General features: G+C 36.6%; 3 protein-coding genes across 3 annotated transcripts; 2 read left to right on the top strand and 1 right to left on the bottom strand.

Moving 5' to 3' along the window:
* Window positions 1-5,104: 5,104 nt before the first annotated feature.
* On the top strand, window positions 5,105-7,343 carry LOC105214131 (luciferin 4-monooxygenase). The gene is made up of 5 exons (XM_011187360.3): window positions 5,105-5,382; window positions 5,440-5,647; window positions 5,710-5,896; window positions 5,967-6,086; window positions 6,165-7,343. Exons 1-5 carry the CDS (start codon window positions 5,230-5,232, stop codon window positions 7,126-7,128), a joined length of 1,632 nt encoding a protein of 543 aa, XP_011185662.2. The 5' UTR covers window positions 5,105-5,229; the 3' UTR covers window positions 7,129-7,343.
* On the bottom strand, window positions 7,196-9,937 carry LOC105214129 (embryonic polarity protein dorsal). The gene has a single exon (XM_011187359.3). It carries the CDS (start codon window positions 9,827-9,829, stop codon window positions 7,316-7,318), a length of 2,514 nt encoding a protein of 837 aa, XP_011185661.2. The 5' UTR covers window positions 9,830-9,937; the 3' UTR covers window positions 7,196-7,315.
* Window positions 9,938-12,670: 2,733 nt separating this feature from the next.
* On the top strand, window positions 12,671-15,069 carry LOC105214128 (uncharacterized). Its single transcript, XM_011187358.3, has 5 exons — window positions 12,671-12,911; window positions 12,978-13,185; window positions 13,270-13,456; window positions 13,672-13,788; window positions 13,859-15,069. The coding sequence occupies exons 1-5, from the start codon at window positions 12,771-12,773 to the stop codon at window positions 14,835-14,837; spliced, it is 1,632 nt and encodes a 543-aa protein (XP_011185660.2). The 5' UTR covers window positions 12,671-12,770; the 3' UTR covers window positions 14,838-15,069.
* The last annotated feature ends 1,623 nt before the right edge of the window (window positions 15,070-16,692 follow it).

A 16,692-nucleotide genomic window follows, 5' to 3' on the forward strand; every position in this document is an offset into this window, starting at 1 on the left:
AGACAAGCGCTCAGCTTTAATGGGTTTGTGTAAATTGTATGAATTGTAAAAATATGAAATATTTAAATCTATTTGGTTACAAAATAAGAACTGAATATTTTATTCAAGACACTAAATGTGGCATAAACCAAGTAAATAATAACAAATATTCAAAGTAAACAAAGTAAATTTTAACTACATAAAATGGATAAAAAGAAATGCAAGAGTATCACAACAAAAGGATTTGGAATGCAAGTCAGTAAAAGCTCAAGCTATACATGTATATGTACATGCATACATACATAGAAGTGTATACATGTGTAGTAGTATTAAGTATACAAATAAAAATGGAGTATTAGTACCAAACGTGTTGAACGTTTGCAAGGATCAGGAACGCGCTGGAAACCGCCTACTAGACTTTTATGTAGAACCAGCAGAAGAGAAAAGCATTTTGACTACTTTACACCGTGGTGCAGAGCGTTAGTAAATAGTTTATGACGACAAAATGACAGCCAGTTTCGCTATTTGGAAATTATTTTTTTTTTACCGAAATTCACGTTAAAAGCAAACAAACACACATAAATAAATATAAGCATAAAAGAGTAGTTACATATCCGCCGAAGCAAATGAACCAAAAATGTGATTAAATAATCACTTCTACTATAACTAATTATTAACATCTTCGTATTAATTGTATCACATCTTCAAATACTGTTCGCTGTTGATAACTAATAAGCAGTTTGTCTTTGTGTAGATAATATTATGTGCTAAATATGAGATCTGTGTATTGTAAAAACCTAAAATATTAAAAAAAAAAAAACGATTCACCATAGAAGTTGGTGTTTAGGCTTAGGTTAGAAGTCGTTTGCGTTGCAGGTGGGCTTTAAAAAACACTTCCCAAATTATTTTCACTCACCTTAAAAGAGGATTTAATAACACAAATAGTGATTTAATTATTGAAAAAAAAAAATTAAATAGTGACTTCACAATTTTTACTCATTTAGTAACATTTTTAAAACAAATCGTCTTTCTCGTCTTAAATTCTGGGTACGACAACGGTAATTAATGCAAAATTCTTGTGTATTTCGCTAATTGCGCCCAAAAATAAAATTTTCAAATTAGAATTTTCTTCCTTGATCTGCATAAATGCAGCGACTCCCGGTTGACAAAGCGACCGCTACAATAGCACTCACTAGCTTAAGCGGGGTTTCGATGTTGAATTTCATGAAAATGTGCCTCAACTGAAAAGCAATATTCTTAGCATGTTGAAGCCTTAGTTCCTGTAAATTCACGCTCTACGCTTTCGAGATCATACTAAGCCCTACAACTGCCGCATTGTTGTTGATTTCTTTCTTAAGCCTAACGCTTCAAGCTAGCACCGATGGAGATTCATATGGCATTACTAATAATGTCGAAATTATGGCGTTTTGAATATGGCGTTCAAATAATCACAGAAATATAAACAACCTCATACAATATATTTAAAACAATTCGTTGTACTGTTACTACTTGTTTAGTTGATAACCACACCCGAACGGGTTCTCTCAAATATGTCACTATTCCTGTTGCTACCATTTAACTTTCGTACACATTTCGGCGAACTGAACTTTCAAAAAATCAGCAAATTTCAGATTTTTTCTATTTAAATCATGCTCAACATTAAGAAAAGATTTTCAATTAGACTTGCGCAAACTCACATTAGGAAGACTAATGTGAAGTGGATAACAAGCTGGCGATACAATTGCACTATCAGCAAAAACAAAACAAAAAAATAAATAAACAAAAATAAAAATTAAAAATAATATACAAAATTATTGTAAACACAAATTGCAAAATTGAAAAACAAACAGAGCAAACAAAATGCATAAAGAATAAACATAAAACTAACAATTTTGAGGTGTCATTCGCTCTGATGAGTCCCACAGCGTTTGACGTACCTCATAGAACACTTTGTAGTTGTAATGTGAAATAGTTGCATACAAAAACAAAAAATAAAAACAGAAAAAATAGAAATATATGTATGTATTTGTAAACTTTCTATTGTGAATGAAAGCACACAAAACGTTTTTATGTATATGTATGTACTTTTGTATAAATTTCATATTTGAAGTCTTCCTCCAGCATTCACACACACACACACACACACACCAGTCAAGTACTTGACACATGCAAGCATCAATAACACACATGCATACATACATGTGCACCTCCCAACTAACCAACCAATCAACTTACTAAATACATAACTAACTAACTAAATGAATAATTATGTATGTATGTATAAGTCACTTAAATGATCCACATATTGCACTATTGTTTCATCTCACGCGCAAAATTTCACCAACTAAATCTGTCTGAGAATAATCATCCAGCACAAGAATTCTACAGAAAATCTTATATTTAATGTTCACCAGTGGAGAAAAAAAAAACAAAAAAAACTCTCGGTGTGACTAAATGTGTATGTAAGCATACTTCTTATAAGAGTAAGCAGAGACAAAACACTGTTAATATAAAAGTGAACCAAATAGAGCAGAATTCTAACTAACAATACTTACATTATACATATGTATGTGCATATGTATAAGAAATACATAATAAATATAATAAATTTGTTGTAAAAGCACTTACATAACTGTTGGTATTGTTTTGGTAGTTATTGCGATGGGCTCAAAACGAATGATAAATGATAACGGAACGATATGGCGTGAATGTGTAAGGCAAAATCAAAAATGGAAAGGCTAGTACTTAAGAATGCAAATAAATATGGTTTAGAAAATCAACCTTTTATTGACTTTTCTTTGGGGCCGAAAGTTTTGCAAAATTTCTGAAATGTTTTCTTCTATGATTTAATAGAAATACCATAAAAATTCACTAATTTAATGTGGTTATCTAAAATATATACGAAAATTGTTTATTAATTTGATTACCTTTATAGCACTTAATCTGCTTTTATATGGAGAGCATAAGAAGTTTTTTTTTTGCCAGAGTGGCTCGTTTTTAGCACAGAAGAGTAAGTCGAAAGAATGACGTTTTATATCACAGCATAGTCTACAGTGGAACTTCTCTAACTCGAATCACCATAATCCACAAAAAAAAAACTACGAATTGGAGAGACTTCGAGTTATAGCATTTTCATTAAAACATACAATTTTTCAAAAATTAAATACGTTAAAAGATGTTTTCTGTAATTTTGTTTTGTTTCATTTCGCTATTGTTTGCCTCTTGGCGCATATACCCCTTGCCTTTGTTAGATGACTTATGCAATCCACAAGTGTATGATCCACATATTGCACTATTGTTTCATCTCACGCGCAAAATTTCACCAACTAAATCTGAGTCTGAGTATAATCATCCAGCACAAGAATTCTACAGAAAATCTTATATTTTTTGTTCACCTCCGTACGAGACTCTTTTAAAATTCGGCCTCGATAGTAAAATTTTAAATTTTGTATTATGCTCTGACCAAAAAGTTCGACTTATGGAAGGAAATTTGTATGAAAGTTGCCTTCTATTGCCACTTCAAGAGTTCGAGTTATGGAGAACTTCGAGTTAGGCAAGGAAATTTGTATGGAATTTGACTTCTAAACGCTATTGCCACTTCAAGAGTTCGAGTTATGGAGATCTTTGAGTTATAGAAATTCGAGTTCTGGAAGGTCCACTGTACTTCAATTTATCTGAAAAATACGTTTTCTGGCGGTCTGCAAAAAGACGCACGTAAGTAATTCTACAGAATACAGTGGATGGATGTTGCCACTTTTCGAAGAAACAAAAACACGAAACTGAAATTTTGACAGTAGCCGTTTAAGGGAGTATACGACACGATTGTAAAATTATATTGCGCACCATCTAGCGGTGATGTTAAGTATTTATTGGATATTTATTGCATTAACGGTTTTTACTTACATATTTCACTTTGTAGATAAATAATTGGACAGTTAGTTGCTCTGTTCAAAACCATACCAAAAAATTCGTAAAATTTTAGAGTTTAATACGCTTTTGTATTTCAATAATGTGGCAACTCTGTAATTTGTTTTTGAAAACCATTCGAAAACAATAAGTCGGTTTTCAGTGAGATTGGCGTCTCGGAAATTACCCTAAATTTAAATCTTTCGTTTTCTGTACCGTCAATTTTATTTATCAAATTCGCACACCAATGCCTATAGTTATGAATTTAAATATCTTTATGCCGATTAGTCACCCTATGGCGCATAGCACACCATTGGGAATGGTCTATATATTTCGTTCGGAAAACAAAAAAGTAGCATACTTTTGGCGCTTGGTCTTTCCTGGTGCAAAATGTAAACACTATTAAAAATAATAAAAAATTAAAAAATGTTTGTAAAAAATATTGAAAAAGCGTTACAGTTGGTTATTTTATATGAATTATTTTGGATGATGAGTAACTTCTTGACTAGAAAGACAGAGAGAGCGGTGGATTACCTTCATGTATGCATGGGATGCTCGTACTAACTGCTTCATTTGATTAGACTAAAAAACGTGTGATAATGCATTAAAAATTGTAAATGATGCACACATTCATACAAACATACATTTATACGTATGAATGTTGCATATTACAATAAAAGCTTTAATTTTGTAGAGAGTTTAAATAAGTAATTGACAAGGACGCCTTGTTACATGCATTACATACTCATATGTGTGCTTAAATAGTTGATTACATGCTTTTTATATAGCTTAAGCAAAACTAAGTACTACTCCTAACATATAAGTAGAAAGAGTAAAGGGTGTCTTGTTTTGGTCAAAGCTTCCTTACAATAAACTGATCATATAAGCAACACTAAATAAATTGTCGTTCCACAAGGCCCGGAAGGTTAGCTTCTTCCGAGTATAAATATGACTCAAGATCACGTGGCATCATCCTGTATAAATAAGTATTGCCTTTCTAAGCACAAAAAATATAAAGAGTTCATTTTTATTTCAAATACCTATGTAGACACCCCGTACCCCGTTAATTGAAATTTAGCTTATTCATCGCATGTTTTATCTGAAAGGTATCAATCATTATGTAATTAACAAACATACATACAAACCAATCTAAATATAGTATAACTAAGTTTTAATTTATGACACGCTAGACAAATTGTATTATATTTAGCAACCGATTCGTTGCATCCGCAATGAATAGCAGCAGTTAAGCATCGAAGTGTGCTCAGTTTAGATGTTTCCGCAGCATCGGAAGTTAGTAAATGTGTTTGTTTTCAAGAATCGTTTTTGAACTCAGAACACGAAATGTTTGAAATAGATACAAGCGTAGGCGCAACATATGACCACAAGTCCAAAGTGTGGTTTGGTCCGAAATTCCATGACCTCTACGATCGCAACGCATCTGTGGGACGCATACTATTCGAGCAGATGCGTCGCTGTCCGCATAGTATCTGTCAAGTGAGTGTTTAAAAATTTAAGAACGAAAACTTTATATAAAATGTTATATCCCACTAGATATCCGACACTGAATGCACGAGTTTAACCTATGAAGAAGCTTTACTGCAGGCCATACGTGTTGCTGAATGTTTTCGCAAAAAGCATTTGACGCAACGCGATGTTGTTGGCATGGTTGCACGGAATACAACCCACATGATGGCCGTAGTCTTGGCGTGCTTCTTCAATGGCATCGCGCTGCATGCGGTTAATCCAAACTTGGATGAAAGTGAGTGCCGGAACTGAACGTTTGTGAGACTTCAAGACCAATATATATGTACATTTTTTTAGAGTCTGTGAAAAGTCTTTTAGAAATCACAAAGCCAAAATATGTCTTCTTCGATGGACAGGACTATGCGAAAGTTGAGCGTGCAACACATGAGTTGGACACCAACTTGTGCACATTAAGTAATCATCTACCGAACGTACTGTCTGTGAACGATCTACTGCAACCAACTGGTTCGGAACATAAGTTTACGTGAGTTATCTTGAAGAACTCTCAAAGGAAAAACACTGACTGATATTAGAACCATTGCTTTTACTAACAGTCCCGCTATATTGGAGGATGGACCAAATCAAACTTTGGCTATTTTATGCTCATCGGGTACTACAGGTGTTCCCAAAGCGGTGACGATCTCGAATCATAAACGATTTTTCGATATGTTGCAGTGAGTTATACATGTCACCTTCCCAGATTCCAGTTTTTTCATATACATATACTATACTATATTCGAAATTTCTCCTAGCTTTCTCAACTCAGAAGATGTACTCTTTGTTTTAAGCACAATGGATTGGCTAAGCGGCCTGATAATGCTCATCGCTAGCATTGGTTGTGGCGCTCAGCGGGTTATTACTGAGCGACCCTTTGATGCAGCATATTTTTTGAAACTAATACCAAAATACAAGATCACATTTACGATTCTTGCATCACCGCTTTTAGCTGTATTACTTAATAGCCAAATGATTACCGCTGAAAAATTAGACAGTTTGCGATTCGTTTTGTATGGCGGTGGCAATTGCGCCACACATATACAACAGGCCTTTCAAAAGTATTTGAGGCACGCTCGTATGATCTGCGCCTATGGCTTAACCGAGTTCGAAGGCGTATTGACGATGAATTATAATTTGTCGGAGGAACCGAAAGCTGTGGGACGCTTACAGCCGGGCTATAGAGCGAAGATTATAAATGAAAGTGATCAATGTTTGGAACCCGGTGAGGTTGGTGAAATCTGCTGTCAACACGACCGTCAATGGCTGGGTTATTATAATAATAATGACGCGACTGTAGCGATTTATGAAACGGATGGTTGGCTACATACGGGAGATCTGGGCTTTTTCGATACCGATGGTTCCTTATACATTGTGGATCGTAAGAAGAATATTCTGAAGTACCTTGGTATGCAGTATTGCACGCACGAAATCGAAGAGACGATCGTTCAAATGCCAAATGTGGCAGAAGTGTGTGTATTCGGCGTATCCAGAGACGAGGTAGGCGATGTTGCAGCGGCGGTTGTAGTCAAAGTGACAGGTAGCTCGCTGACTGCGGCAGATGTGATCAATTATGTGAAAGAGCATATAGAGGCGACATATAAACACTTGCACGGTGGTGTACTCATAGTCAATGAGCTGCCGAAGATGGGGAATTCCAAGCTAAATCGTAAAGCAATTAAGGAAATCTTCCTTTCATCCCAAACAACACAAAGGCTATAGAAGGTGCTAGATTTGTTAGAAAATAAGTAGGTAAAACGGTTAATATAGGAAAACAAAAAGATCTACATAAATTATTTGCATTTTTATTTGATATTATTGTATATATTCTGAGAAAAGAAATCACCTAACTTTACATTTTCAACGTTAATGAGACTAAGAGATAAATATATTTTCGAACTTTAAGCGGCTACACCGATATGGTCAAAGACGCGATCTCCAATTCATCATTGATAGCGTGACCGAGTAGCGTGTCATCACAACTGATCTGCACCAATTGATCGCTGTCCAAATTCAACAAGTGGCTGATGGTGGAGGCCTCCTCACCAGGCTGAGAAACACTGGCGTTATTCGCATCGTCGTCGCCCACCAAAGTATCGTCGTTGCTGCTTGCGGTGACGTTGGATTGTTGTTGGAATTGTGTTTTGGACAAATCCTCTTGTTGTTCTGCTGGTTGAAGTTGTTGAGGTGATAAATATTGTTGTTGTTGTTGAGGGGGTGCCAGCGGTTGTTGCTGCATATTGCTAAAGGGGAAATTCCATTGACCACTCTGTGTCATGCTGTTTGCGGTGGCAGTGAGGAAATGTTGCAAGTTGAATGGATTGCTGCTAAGCGCTGCCGCAGCAAAGGCCAAAACGCTAGCGAATTTCTCTTCCCAGTTCATCATATCGCTGTTGCCAAGAAGCGGTAGTTGTTGCGGATGTTGAGGTTGATATGGCAGTTGGTGTTGCTGTGAAAAGTGTTGTGGGTTTAACTGTTGTTGTTGTTGTTGCAATGGCATCAGTTGTGGTTGCTGCTGCTGCTGTGACATATGTGTTTGTTGTAGCATTTGTGGTGGCTGCGGAACCTGTAGTTGTTGCTGTAATTGCGATTGATGTGACACCTGTTGTTGTTGCATTGAAATCGGTTGCGGCTGTGGATGTAGTTGTTGTTGCGGCTGCTGGCGATGCTGCGGCATATGCAATTTTTGTTGTAATAAAGGTTGCTGTTGAACCTGTTGTAGTTGCATGGGCATCTGTTGTGGATGTGGATGGAGTGGTTGTTGTGTCTGTTGCTGTTGTTGCGTTTGATGTAACGATTGAGGCAATTGCTGTTTTTGCTGCACTTGCAACTGTAACGGGAGTGATTGATGTTGTTGTTGCTGTTGCGTCAATTGCTGTACTACTGGTGGTTGTATCGGATTTAGTTCCGACAGCAGCAGCTGATCCAGATTGTGTTGTTGTTGTTGCGGCTGTTGGTCACCCGTATAAACCTGACTCTCAACATTATTCTCCAGTGTGGAGGGAGTTGTCTCAACATTGAGAGTTTCATGAACGTCCACCGCACCAGTTTCCAAGTTAAGTATCTCTGTAACCTTGCCGTAAGGCGAAGGCGATGTCGATGAATCGCTGCTGTTCGTTATTGTTATTGGCGATAATGGCTCTGGCGATGGTGTCATCTCACTAGAAGCATAGAACATATCCAAATGTGTAGGTGTTTCATCCTTCATAATGGTATCTTGTGCCGGTTTATTGGTAGCATCCCAACTCTTCATAATACAACCAATACGTTCACTGTTCGTCTGGTTCTCTTCAGCTTGCAGCGAGGCCATAGTGAGGCCGATGCGTCTACATTTACGCTTTAACAGCACTTCATCCGAATCGATTGGCTCATATTTGAATTCCCAAGGCTCACTAACAGCACCATCGGAAGGTCTTAGTAGTTGTACCAATACCTGTACGGGCTCTGTAATATCGGTTTTATGATATTTAGGTGTCTTCAATCTAATCGAGGTCTGTTTATGCACATCCGAGGATAAAAAGTCGCCATAAGCTTGCCAAACGACAACACCATTCTTCTCCTCGAAAAATCGTACCGCAATATCTTCTTTCGCCACCTTCTCGCAGAGCAACATAATATGCGTGTTGCCCAACACCGTCGCCGAACTGCACATCTGAATAATGACAAGGTCTAACTTCGACTTCTTGTCATAAATCGGCTCGGAGACGACGGGTTTCAGTGGCACCGTAAAATGTCCATTTTCGCCCTGGATGAACACTTGGAAACACAAACGAACCGCATTAATATTTAAAGTACCCGGCATCATAGCGTGTGAGAAGCCAGTTTTAAAGGGATCAACGCGTATGTCTTTACGTGCCTTCAGTGAGGCTTCAATGTCTTTCTTCTTCACACACTGTATCCCCAGATTACAGAGCTCCCCACGCATAGTCTCCTCGTTAACACTAAATGTATATACACCATGTTTACAGCCCTCTTTGCCAACTAAATTGTGTGGATGCGGTTTAAATGGTGGATCCTTGGTCACACAAGAAACGACGCACACCGAGCGCCCCTTGTAGCCAACAATTTCGATTGTGGGATAAGTACGCGTTTCCAGCGTCGAATTGACACCCGGTATGGAACCGGCTGAACGCCCCTCACACTCATACCGAAATCTTACCGCTTTACTCGCCGGTTGCTCTACAATTTTCACATACGCGTTTGCATACTTTCTATTCGGTTCAGCTAATTGTTTTTTAAGCGCGGCTGATGTTTTTGTTTGGACCGGTTTTGGTTTTTGCTTTGGCTTTGATTTTTGTTGCGGGGGTTCAGCAGTTGGCGGATTTTGCCGTTGTACCAGGTTAAATTGTTCCATCAGCGACATGCTCGGACTTATTTGATCCATAAAATCGTTAAATTGATTCATGCAGATATATGAATCCATTTCTATTTTTATTTTAATTAAAATTTATTTGTGTTAGAACTCTAGCATTTTAATACTTGTCACTCTCTCTACGCTGTAGTTGATCTTGTTTTGACAACTTGTGCCTCTGCGCTCTTCTTATATATGCGCACAGCTGTGCGAGGTTACCGGTTTATGGTGGGTATTTTCCCACTTTTTCACTCACATGTTAACAAACGATTCGCGGAAGGATGCCATCCTTGAATCTGTTCAATGTAATTTTTATTTTGTTCCCTACCTTTATATGTATGTACCCTTGTGAGATGAAGTAGGTGGAGACACTTTATACTGTTATAAGATTTACAGCTTAGGGTGGGTAAGTTATGAGAGCTGCCTGCGCGACAATAAATGTAACTTTTTTGTTGATTTTAAATTTCAAATTTATTCTGTGTTTGGTATTTAAATAAACATCATTTTTATAATTCATTCAATTGAAAACTTCCCAGTAGTATATCAGTCTATGTTCGATCTTTATGATATTCCAGATACTTCTTTGCACAACTTTATATATTTTCTGAATTTGCGGTTTATATTTAAAAGGATTTCTATGAAATTATTGGTACATAAAAAACTCTTCTTAAAATCATATTTTCAATATAAGTTAGAATTAGATGAAATAATGTCTTAAGAACATAAATTTAATCGAAATAAAATGGAGTATTTATTTATTGCTAATTGCGTCAACTTAGCACAGTGGTTTTCCGAAATAACAAGAACATTAATTACATCGAATTTTTCGATAATTCGAGTACTCTAAGTGAGTATGTTTTTCAATAAAAATGAGTTAAATATCCGTAAGTTGCAGTTTAATGAATTGTTTTATTAATTATTTGTTAAAAAATGAAAAACCATAACAATACAACTCAAATCAGATAAATTCTTCCAAAATGGACCAATTCTGACGCTTATACTTCTATTTGGTGCTGATCAATAATTTTAAGCTTTTTTATAAAATTAAACATATTATTTCCATTTGCACATTTCTTTCGAAATTTTTCAAGTTTTATTTTTAATTCTGGTTCGATGTTATTTGATTTTTTTCTCTTTCTTCAAATTAGACTGCTCGATTTAGAATTTAATCGATTCAATTACGAAAGTAAACGATTTTTATTAGAACTTATTTTCGTTACAATTTCTATTGCAGACTGTTGTGGGGAATAAAAAATATTATTGAGTCAAAGACCAAAAAGAAAATCATGTTATATTAAAGTGACATTAACTGTTTAAGTATTAAAATAATTATATTATTTGTATGAACATTAAAATTATTTTAAATATTAGAGATATGAGCTCACAAAACTTAATTGAAATATATAATATACAGTATACTCTCGAAAAGTAAATTCTCAGAAAGTAAATAATCGCGGAAAAGTTAATCACCTTTAAGATTACACATGCACCTCGAAAAAGTAAATTTTTTAACTATTTTTTTATTTTACTTTTCAGAGAGTGTGATAAAAAATTCGAAACGAAGCAAACAGCGTTTTGTACGATGTTGCAAAAACACTTACTCTCTTGTTTATCGCGTCTTTTTAGTAAATAAACTATACTACTTGATCCACTGGTTTAAAAATGAAAACGATGCAAATCAGGTGTCAGACTTTTTGAATTGTCGTACAAAAATGGTCAGAAAATATATTGCAAAAGAAAAAAAAACAAAAGAATATTCAAGATTTTTTCTCTTCATAGAAAAAATTAATGAATTTTTTAAGTTTAAAAATGCATTTAATATTATAAAAACAGATAATTTATGTATATATTTGGAAAAGTAAATTATTCGAAAAAGTAAATTACCCAAAATACCAATCGATTTACTTTTCGCGAGTATACTGTATTTATTTATGAAACTGTTCTTGAAACATTCTAATCTAACCTATCGCAGATGAAGGCAAGATAAAATTTCTTGCAGCAAAGTTGTCAACCATTAAGTATCTTAGCACAGGCACTCTTACAAACCTTGATTTGGTTTTTATGCCTTAGAGTCAGCCTGTGACTGAAGCGACGAAATTGATTCAAATTATTAAATTGTTGCATACTTTAAGGCGTAGTTCAATTGTGTAGCAATAAAGGGGCTCAAAATAAATCGATAAATTGTGAAACTATCGATTTTAACGTCATTACATATGTTCCTAAACGTAGTCATACACATTTACAAATTGCGGAGCCAACTTCTTTAAATTTGCCAATATTGTCCGCCGAAAGTTTTTGCTTTTGTCATGAATACGCAAATTTATGTTTCTCTGACACAAAGGATTTTCTACTGTCATTGCACTTTACTTTTTATAAACAAAGTCAACTCGGGGTTTTTCTTTTTGGTATTGATAATCTTATCAAAAGAGCGTTTGTTAGATAAAAAGCTTTGGTACTCTGTTTTACGACAAGTGGCATCTAAGACCCAGTAGGAAAATTTGAGGAATCGTAAGTATTTTTATAAAGAGAGAATATCTTAATTGCAAAGCTATGATTTCGGTTCTTTTTCATTGAATTGAAGGGAAGAGAGTGTTGGAACCAAAATGATTATAAAACTAAATCTGTTTTCGAAGTATGAAGTATGACCTTGATCTTGATGAACGGATTTACAAAGAGCTGAAATGTAAACGAAAGCATTGTTTTATGCAGTATTGGGGCAAACTTTACATTTTGTATACATAAATACTATAATTTCCTACAGGGTCTTAATGGTAAAGCATACAAACAAACCAGGAATGCATTTATCCACACACATACATACACACCAATCGAGCTAACAAACACCACATGCCTTATCAATTTCGTGTATTATCACTAAACCAAAGCGAAAAATATGCGATTTCGACCATTCAGTTGAGCAAGCCATTCGCCACTTGACGGTAAAATTGAACGCACCGCGCCTGTTTTGCGACCGGCGATATTTATCTTTTACCAAAAAACAGTCAACCGGATTATGGATCACATCAATACCGAGTTCGATAAGTATACGAAAATTTGGAGCGGTCCAAAGGCCACAAAGTTCTTCGATCCGGATTGTTCCATTGGCAAGGTGCTTCTCGCATTTATGCGCAACAATGCCGGAAATATATGTCAGGTGAGCAAACAAAAAAATCGTAAATTCAAAATTTAATCCAGGCACACACACACTTGTCTAATTCAGCTGTCCGATACCGAGGGTACCGCACTCACCAATGGCGAGGCGATTAGTTTCGGTATTCGTCTGGCGCAACACTTCAAGGCAATGGGTCTGAAGCAAGACGATGTAATCGGCATTGCCGGCGGCAATACGACTTATCTGCTGCCCTTGGTTTTGGGTTGTTTGCTGAATTGTACGCCCTTCCATGCGATAAGCCCGCACCAAGATGAGTGTGAGTGCAGGCGACAATGATCGCCCTTACATTTGTTTATAATTAAATCATTTATTCGTTGATCTCGATATTTATTTTCCTCAGCTACTATTAAAAATCTATTCTACACCACTCGTCCGCGTTTGATCTTTTGTGACGGCAGCATCTACGATCGCTTGAGCGCGGTTAGCAAAGTATTGAAAGCAAATGTTTATACATTGAAGGAACATCGCAAGGATTTGCCGAGAATCGAGGATTTGCTTGAGCCCACAAAGGGTGAAATGTTTTATGTGTGAGTGTAAAGGAATTCATTGTAGTCTCACTGTTTGTGAAGGTGGAAGAGGTATCGCTTGGGAATATGTACTTATAAAAGCTTTCAGACCGACCTGACCTCCATTGGACGACTCCATCTATTACCGTAGGGTCCGGTTCACAGATTTTATATTTGTAGTCAACGAATTCGTATTTCCCAATCTTATAACGACTTCTTCTGCTTCCAATTTACAGTCCCGAAAATCTTACCATTGGCGGAGATCAAACAGTAGCCATACTATGCTCCTCAGGTACCACAGGAACACCTAAGAATGTTTGCATTTCCAATTCTTGCTGCCTCTTCGATTACGGGTAAGCTTACTATTAGCAATTATTGTTTCACTATTCGATTAGTCAATAATCCTTTATTACTCGCTCCCAGCTTTGTCTCCAGCAAGGATGTGCTGCTCTCATTCAGCACCATCGACTGGTCGACGGGTTTGTTCAACATGCTCTTCAGTTGTGGTCATAGCGCTACGCGCATTATTGCCGATAAACCGTATACACCGGAATATCTGTTGGAACTTATCGACAAATATAAGGTGACTATTCTGACATTGGCGCCACGTCATGTTGCCACGCTCGTCAAGTCACCACTGCTATCCAAAGAGAAATTGGTTAGTGTGCGCTTCCTCAGCATTGGTGGTGGCAATTGCTATGTGCCGACCTTGTTAAAGATGCAGGAATACTTAACCAACGGTTACATATCCTATGGTTACGCGCTTACCGAATGTGGCGGTGTTTCCGCCAATTTGGGCATCACCAAACCTAGTTCCGTAGGTAAGCTCGTGCCCGCTGTGCGGGTGAAAATACTCGACGATGCTGGACGTAGTTTGGGTCATAATGAAACCGGCGAAATACTTGTGCATAACGGTAAAATCTGGAACGGTTATTACGGTAATCCGAATGAGACGAAGCGTATGCAAGACTATCAGGGTTGGTTTCACACCGGCGATCTGGGTTACTTCGACAACGAGAACTACTTGTATGTGTTGGATAGAAAGAAGGATACACTCAAGTTTCACGGCATGCAGTATTGTCCACACGAGATCGAACAAGTCGTGGCCGAATTACCGGATGTGATAGAAGTCTGTGTTTTCGGGCTGTGGAATGAGGTGGATGGCGATGCCGCTGCCGCCGCGGTGGTCAAAGTACCGGGCAGTAAATTGCTGGAACAAGTTATTGTCGAGTACGTGGCCAAGCGTCTGGTGGTGATGCACAAGCAGCTGCATTGCGGTGTATTCTTTCTGGACGAGCTGCCTAAAACGGGTAGTGGTAAGATTTTGCGAAACCAAGCGCGCGATTTGGCGTTGGGGAAAAAGTGGGAAGTGCATAAGAATGGTGGCGCGATGAATGCTTAGCGTTATACATAGTTTTTGTTTTAAGTTTATTAGTGAAATTGAAGTATGTTAATTAAAATGTGTTAAACTAATTTGTTGTTAGCCATAACATTAGTTTCTAATCTAGATGCGCGCTGTTCAAGTTGTAAATTCATATCAAGTTATTTAAGCTTATCTCGTTTTCTGTTATCGAACATTTTAGGGTAAGTACATATAATAATATAATATCAAATGTACAAAAAATCACAAAGGATGATGGAGTACTTTTCATATATGTAGTTTTCTGGAAACAGTGGGATATTTTTTAATTAATATCACCTAAACTATGCACGAGGTTATAAGGTCGTTTATGATCTAATTAAGTTAAGTCCACTTTTTATAACAAAACTGAATTCAGATTTTTATACTCTCGTAAAAAAAGTTGCTAAATAGAGTATTATAGTTTTGTTCACATAACGGTTGTTTGTAACACCCAAAAATAAACGAGTTAGATATAGGGTTATATATACCAAAGTGATCAGGGTGAAGAGTGGAGTTCAAATCCGAATATCTGTCTGTCCGTCCGTCCGTCTTTAACTTGAGTAAAAATTAAGATATCTTAATGAAACTTGGCACACTTATTTCTTGGCACCATAGGAAGGTTGCTTTCGAAAATGAGCAAAATCGGAACACTGCCACGCCCACAAAATGGCGAAAACCGAAAACACATAAAGTGCCATAACTAAGCCATAAATAAAGATATGGAAATAAAATTTGATATGAAGGATCGCACTATGAAGAGGCATATTTGGATGTAATTTTTTTGGGGAAGTGGGCGTGGCCCCGCCCCCTACTATGTTTTTTGTACATATATCGCAAACCAATAGAGCTATACAAACCAAACTTTCTGCAGTCGTTTTTTTAGCCATTTCCTAATAAAGTCCAAAAATGAATGAAATCGGATCATAACCACGCCCACCTCCCATACATAAGTTAGGTTGAAAATTACTAAAATCACTAACGAAAAACGTCAGAAACACTAAATTTCGCATAAGAAATGGCATAGTATAAAAGCTGCACTCAGATTTTTTTACAAAATGGAAAATGGGCGTGGCGTCGCACACTTATGGGTCAAAAACCATATCTCAGGAACTACTCGACCGATTTCAATGAAACCTGGTTTGTAATAGTTTCCTTACATCCCAATGATATGTTGTGCAAATAGGCCAAATCGCTTCACAACCACGCCTACTTCCTATATACCAGAACTTTGAAGGCAATCTGAATCGTTTACTTTACAATATACAAAGTAAGCACTGGTGAAGATATCGGTGCAGAACTTTGCACAAATACTATGTTAATAGTGTGGCAGAGCCATTCCAAAAATCGCCGAAATCGGACCATAGGTTTTTAAGGCCCATATATCGAACACGAGGACCTCGGTGCTTCTAACCTAATATTAGGGTTTCCAACTTTCAATGGACTTTATACAATATATATGACGAATATGTGGGTCAAATTGTGTATTATATAATATAAATAAAGTTAAATAAATAAATTGCGAGAGTATAAAATGTTCGGTTACACCCGAACTTAGCCCTTCCTTACTTGTTATATATAACTTTATTATATTGAACTTACCAAATACTTCAAACGCCCATAAATATGTACAGTAGAATACTTTGAAGTATGTACGCCTGACCATTAGAAGTATGGCGAAATCCTATAATTATTTAATACCTTCATATTGTATTATGAAATCAATTTCACGAAAGGCACACAAATTCGATCTTATCGCTCAGCTTCCTGTGCCGGTGGATGCGTCACATGTTGCAGCACATCAAACCAAAGTCTCGTTAATCTGATTAACACAATCAGCGGTCAGACAATGCAATCC

The sequence above is a fragment of the Zeugodacus cucurbitae genome, chromosome 2, assembly GCF_028554725.1.
Source record: "Zeugodacus cucurbitae isolate PBARC_wt_2022May chromosome 2, idZeuCucr1.2, whole genome shotgun sequence".
NCBI lineage: Eukaryota > Metazoa > Arthropoda > Insecta > Diptera > Tephritidae > Zeugodacus > Zeugodacus cucurbitae.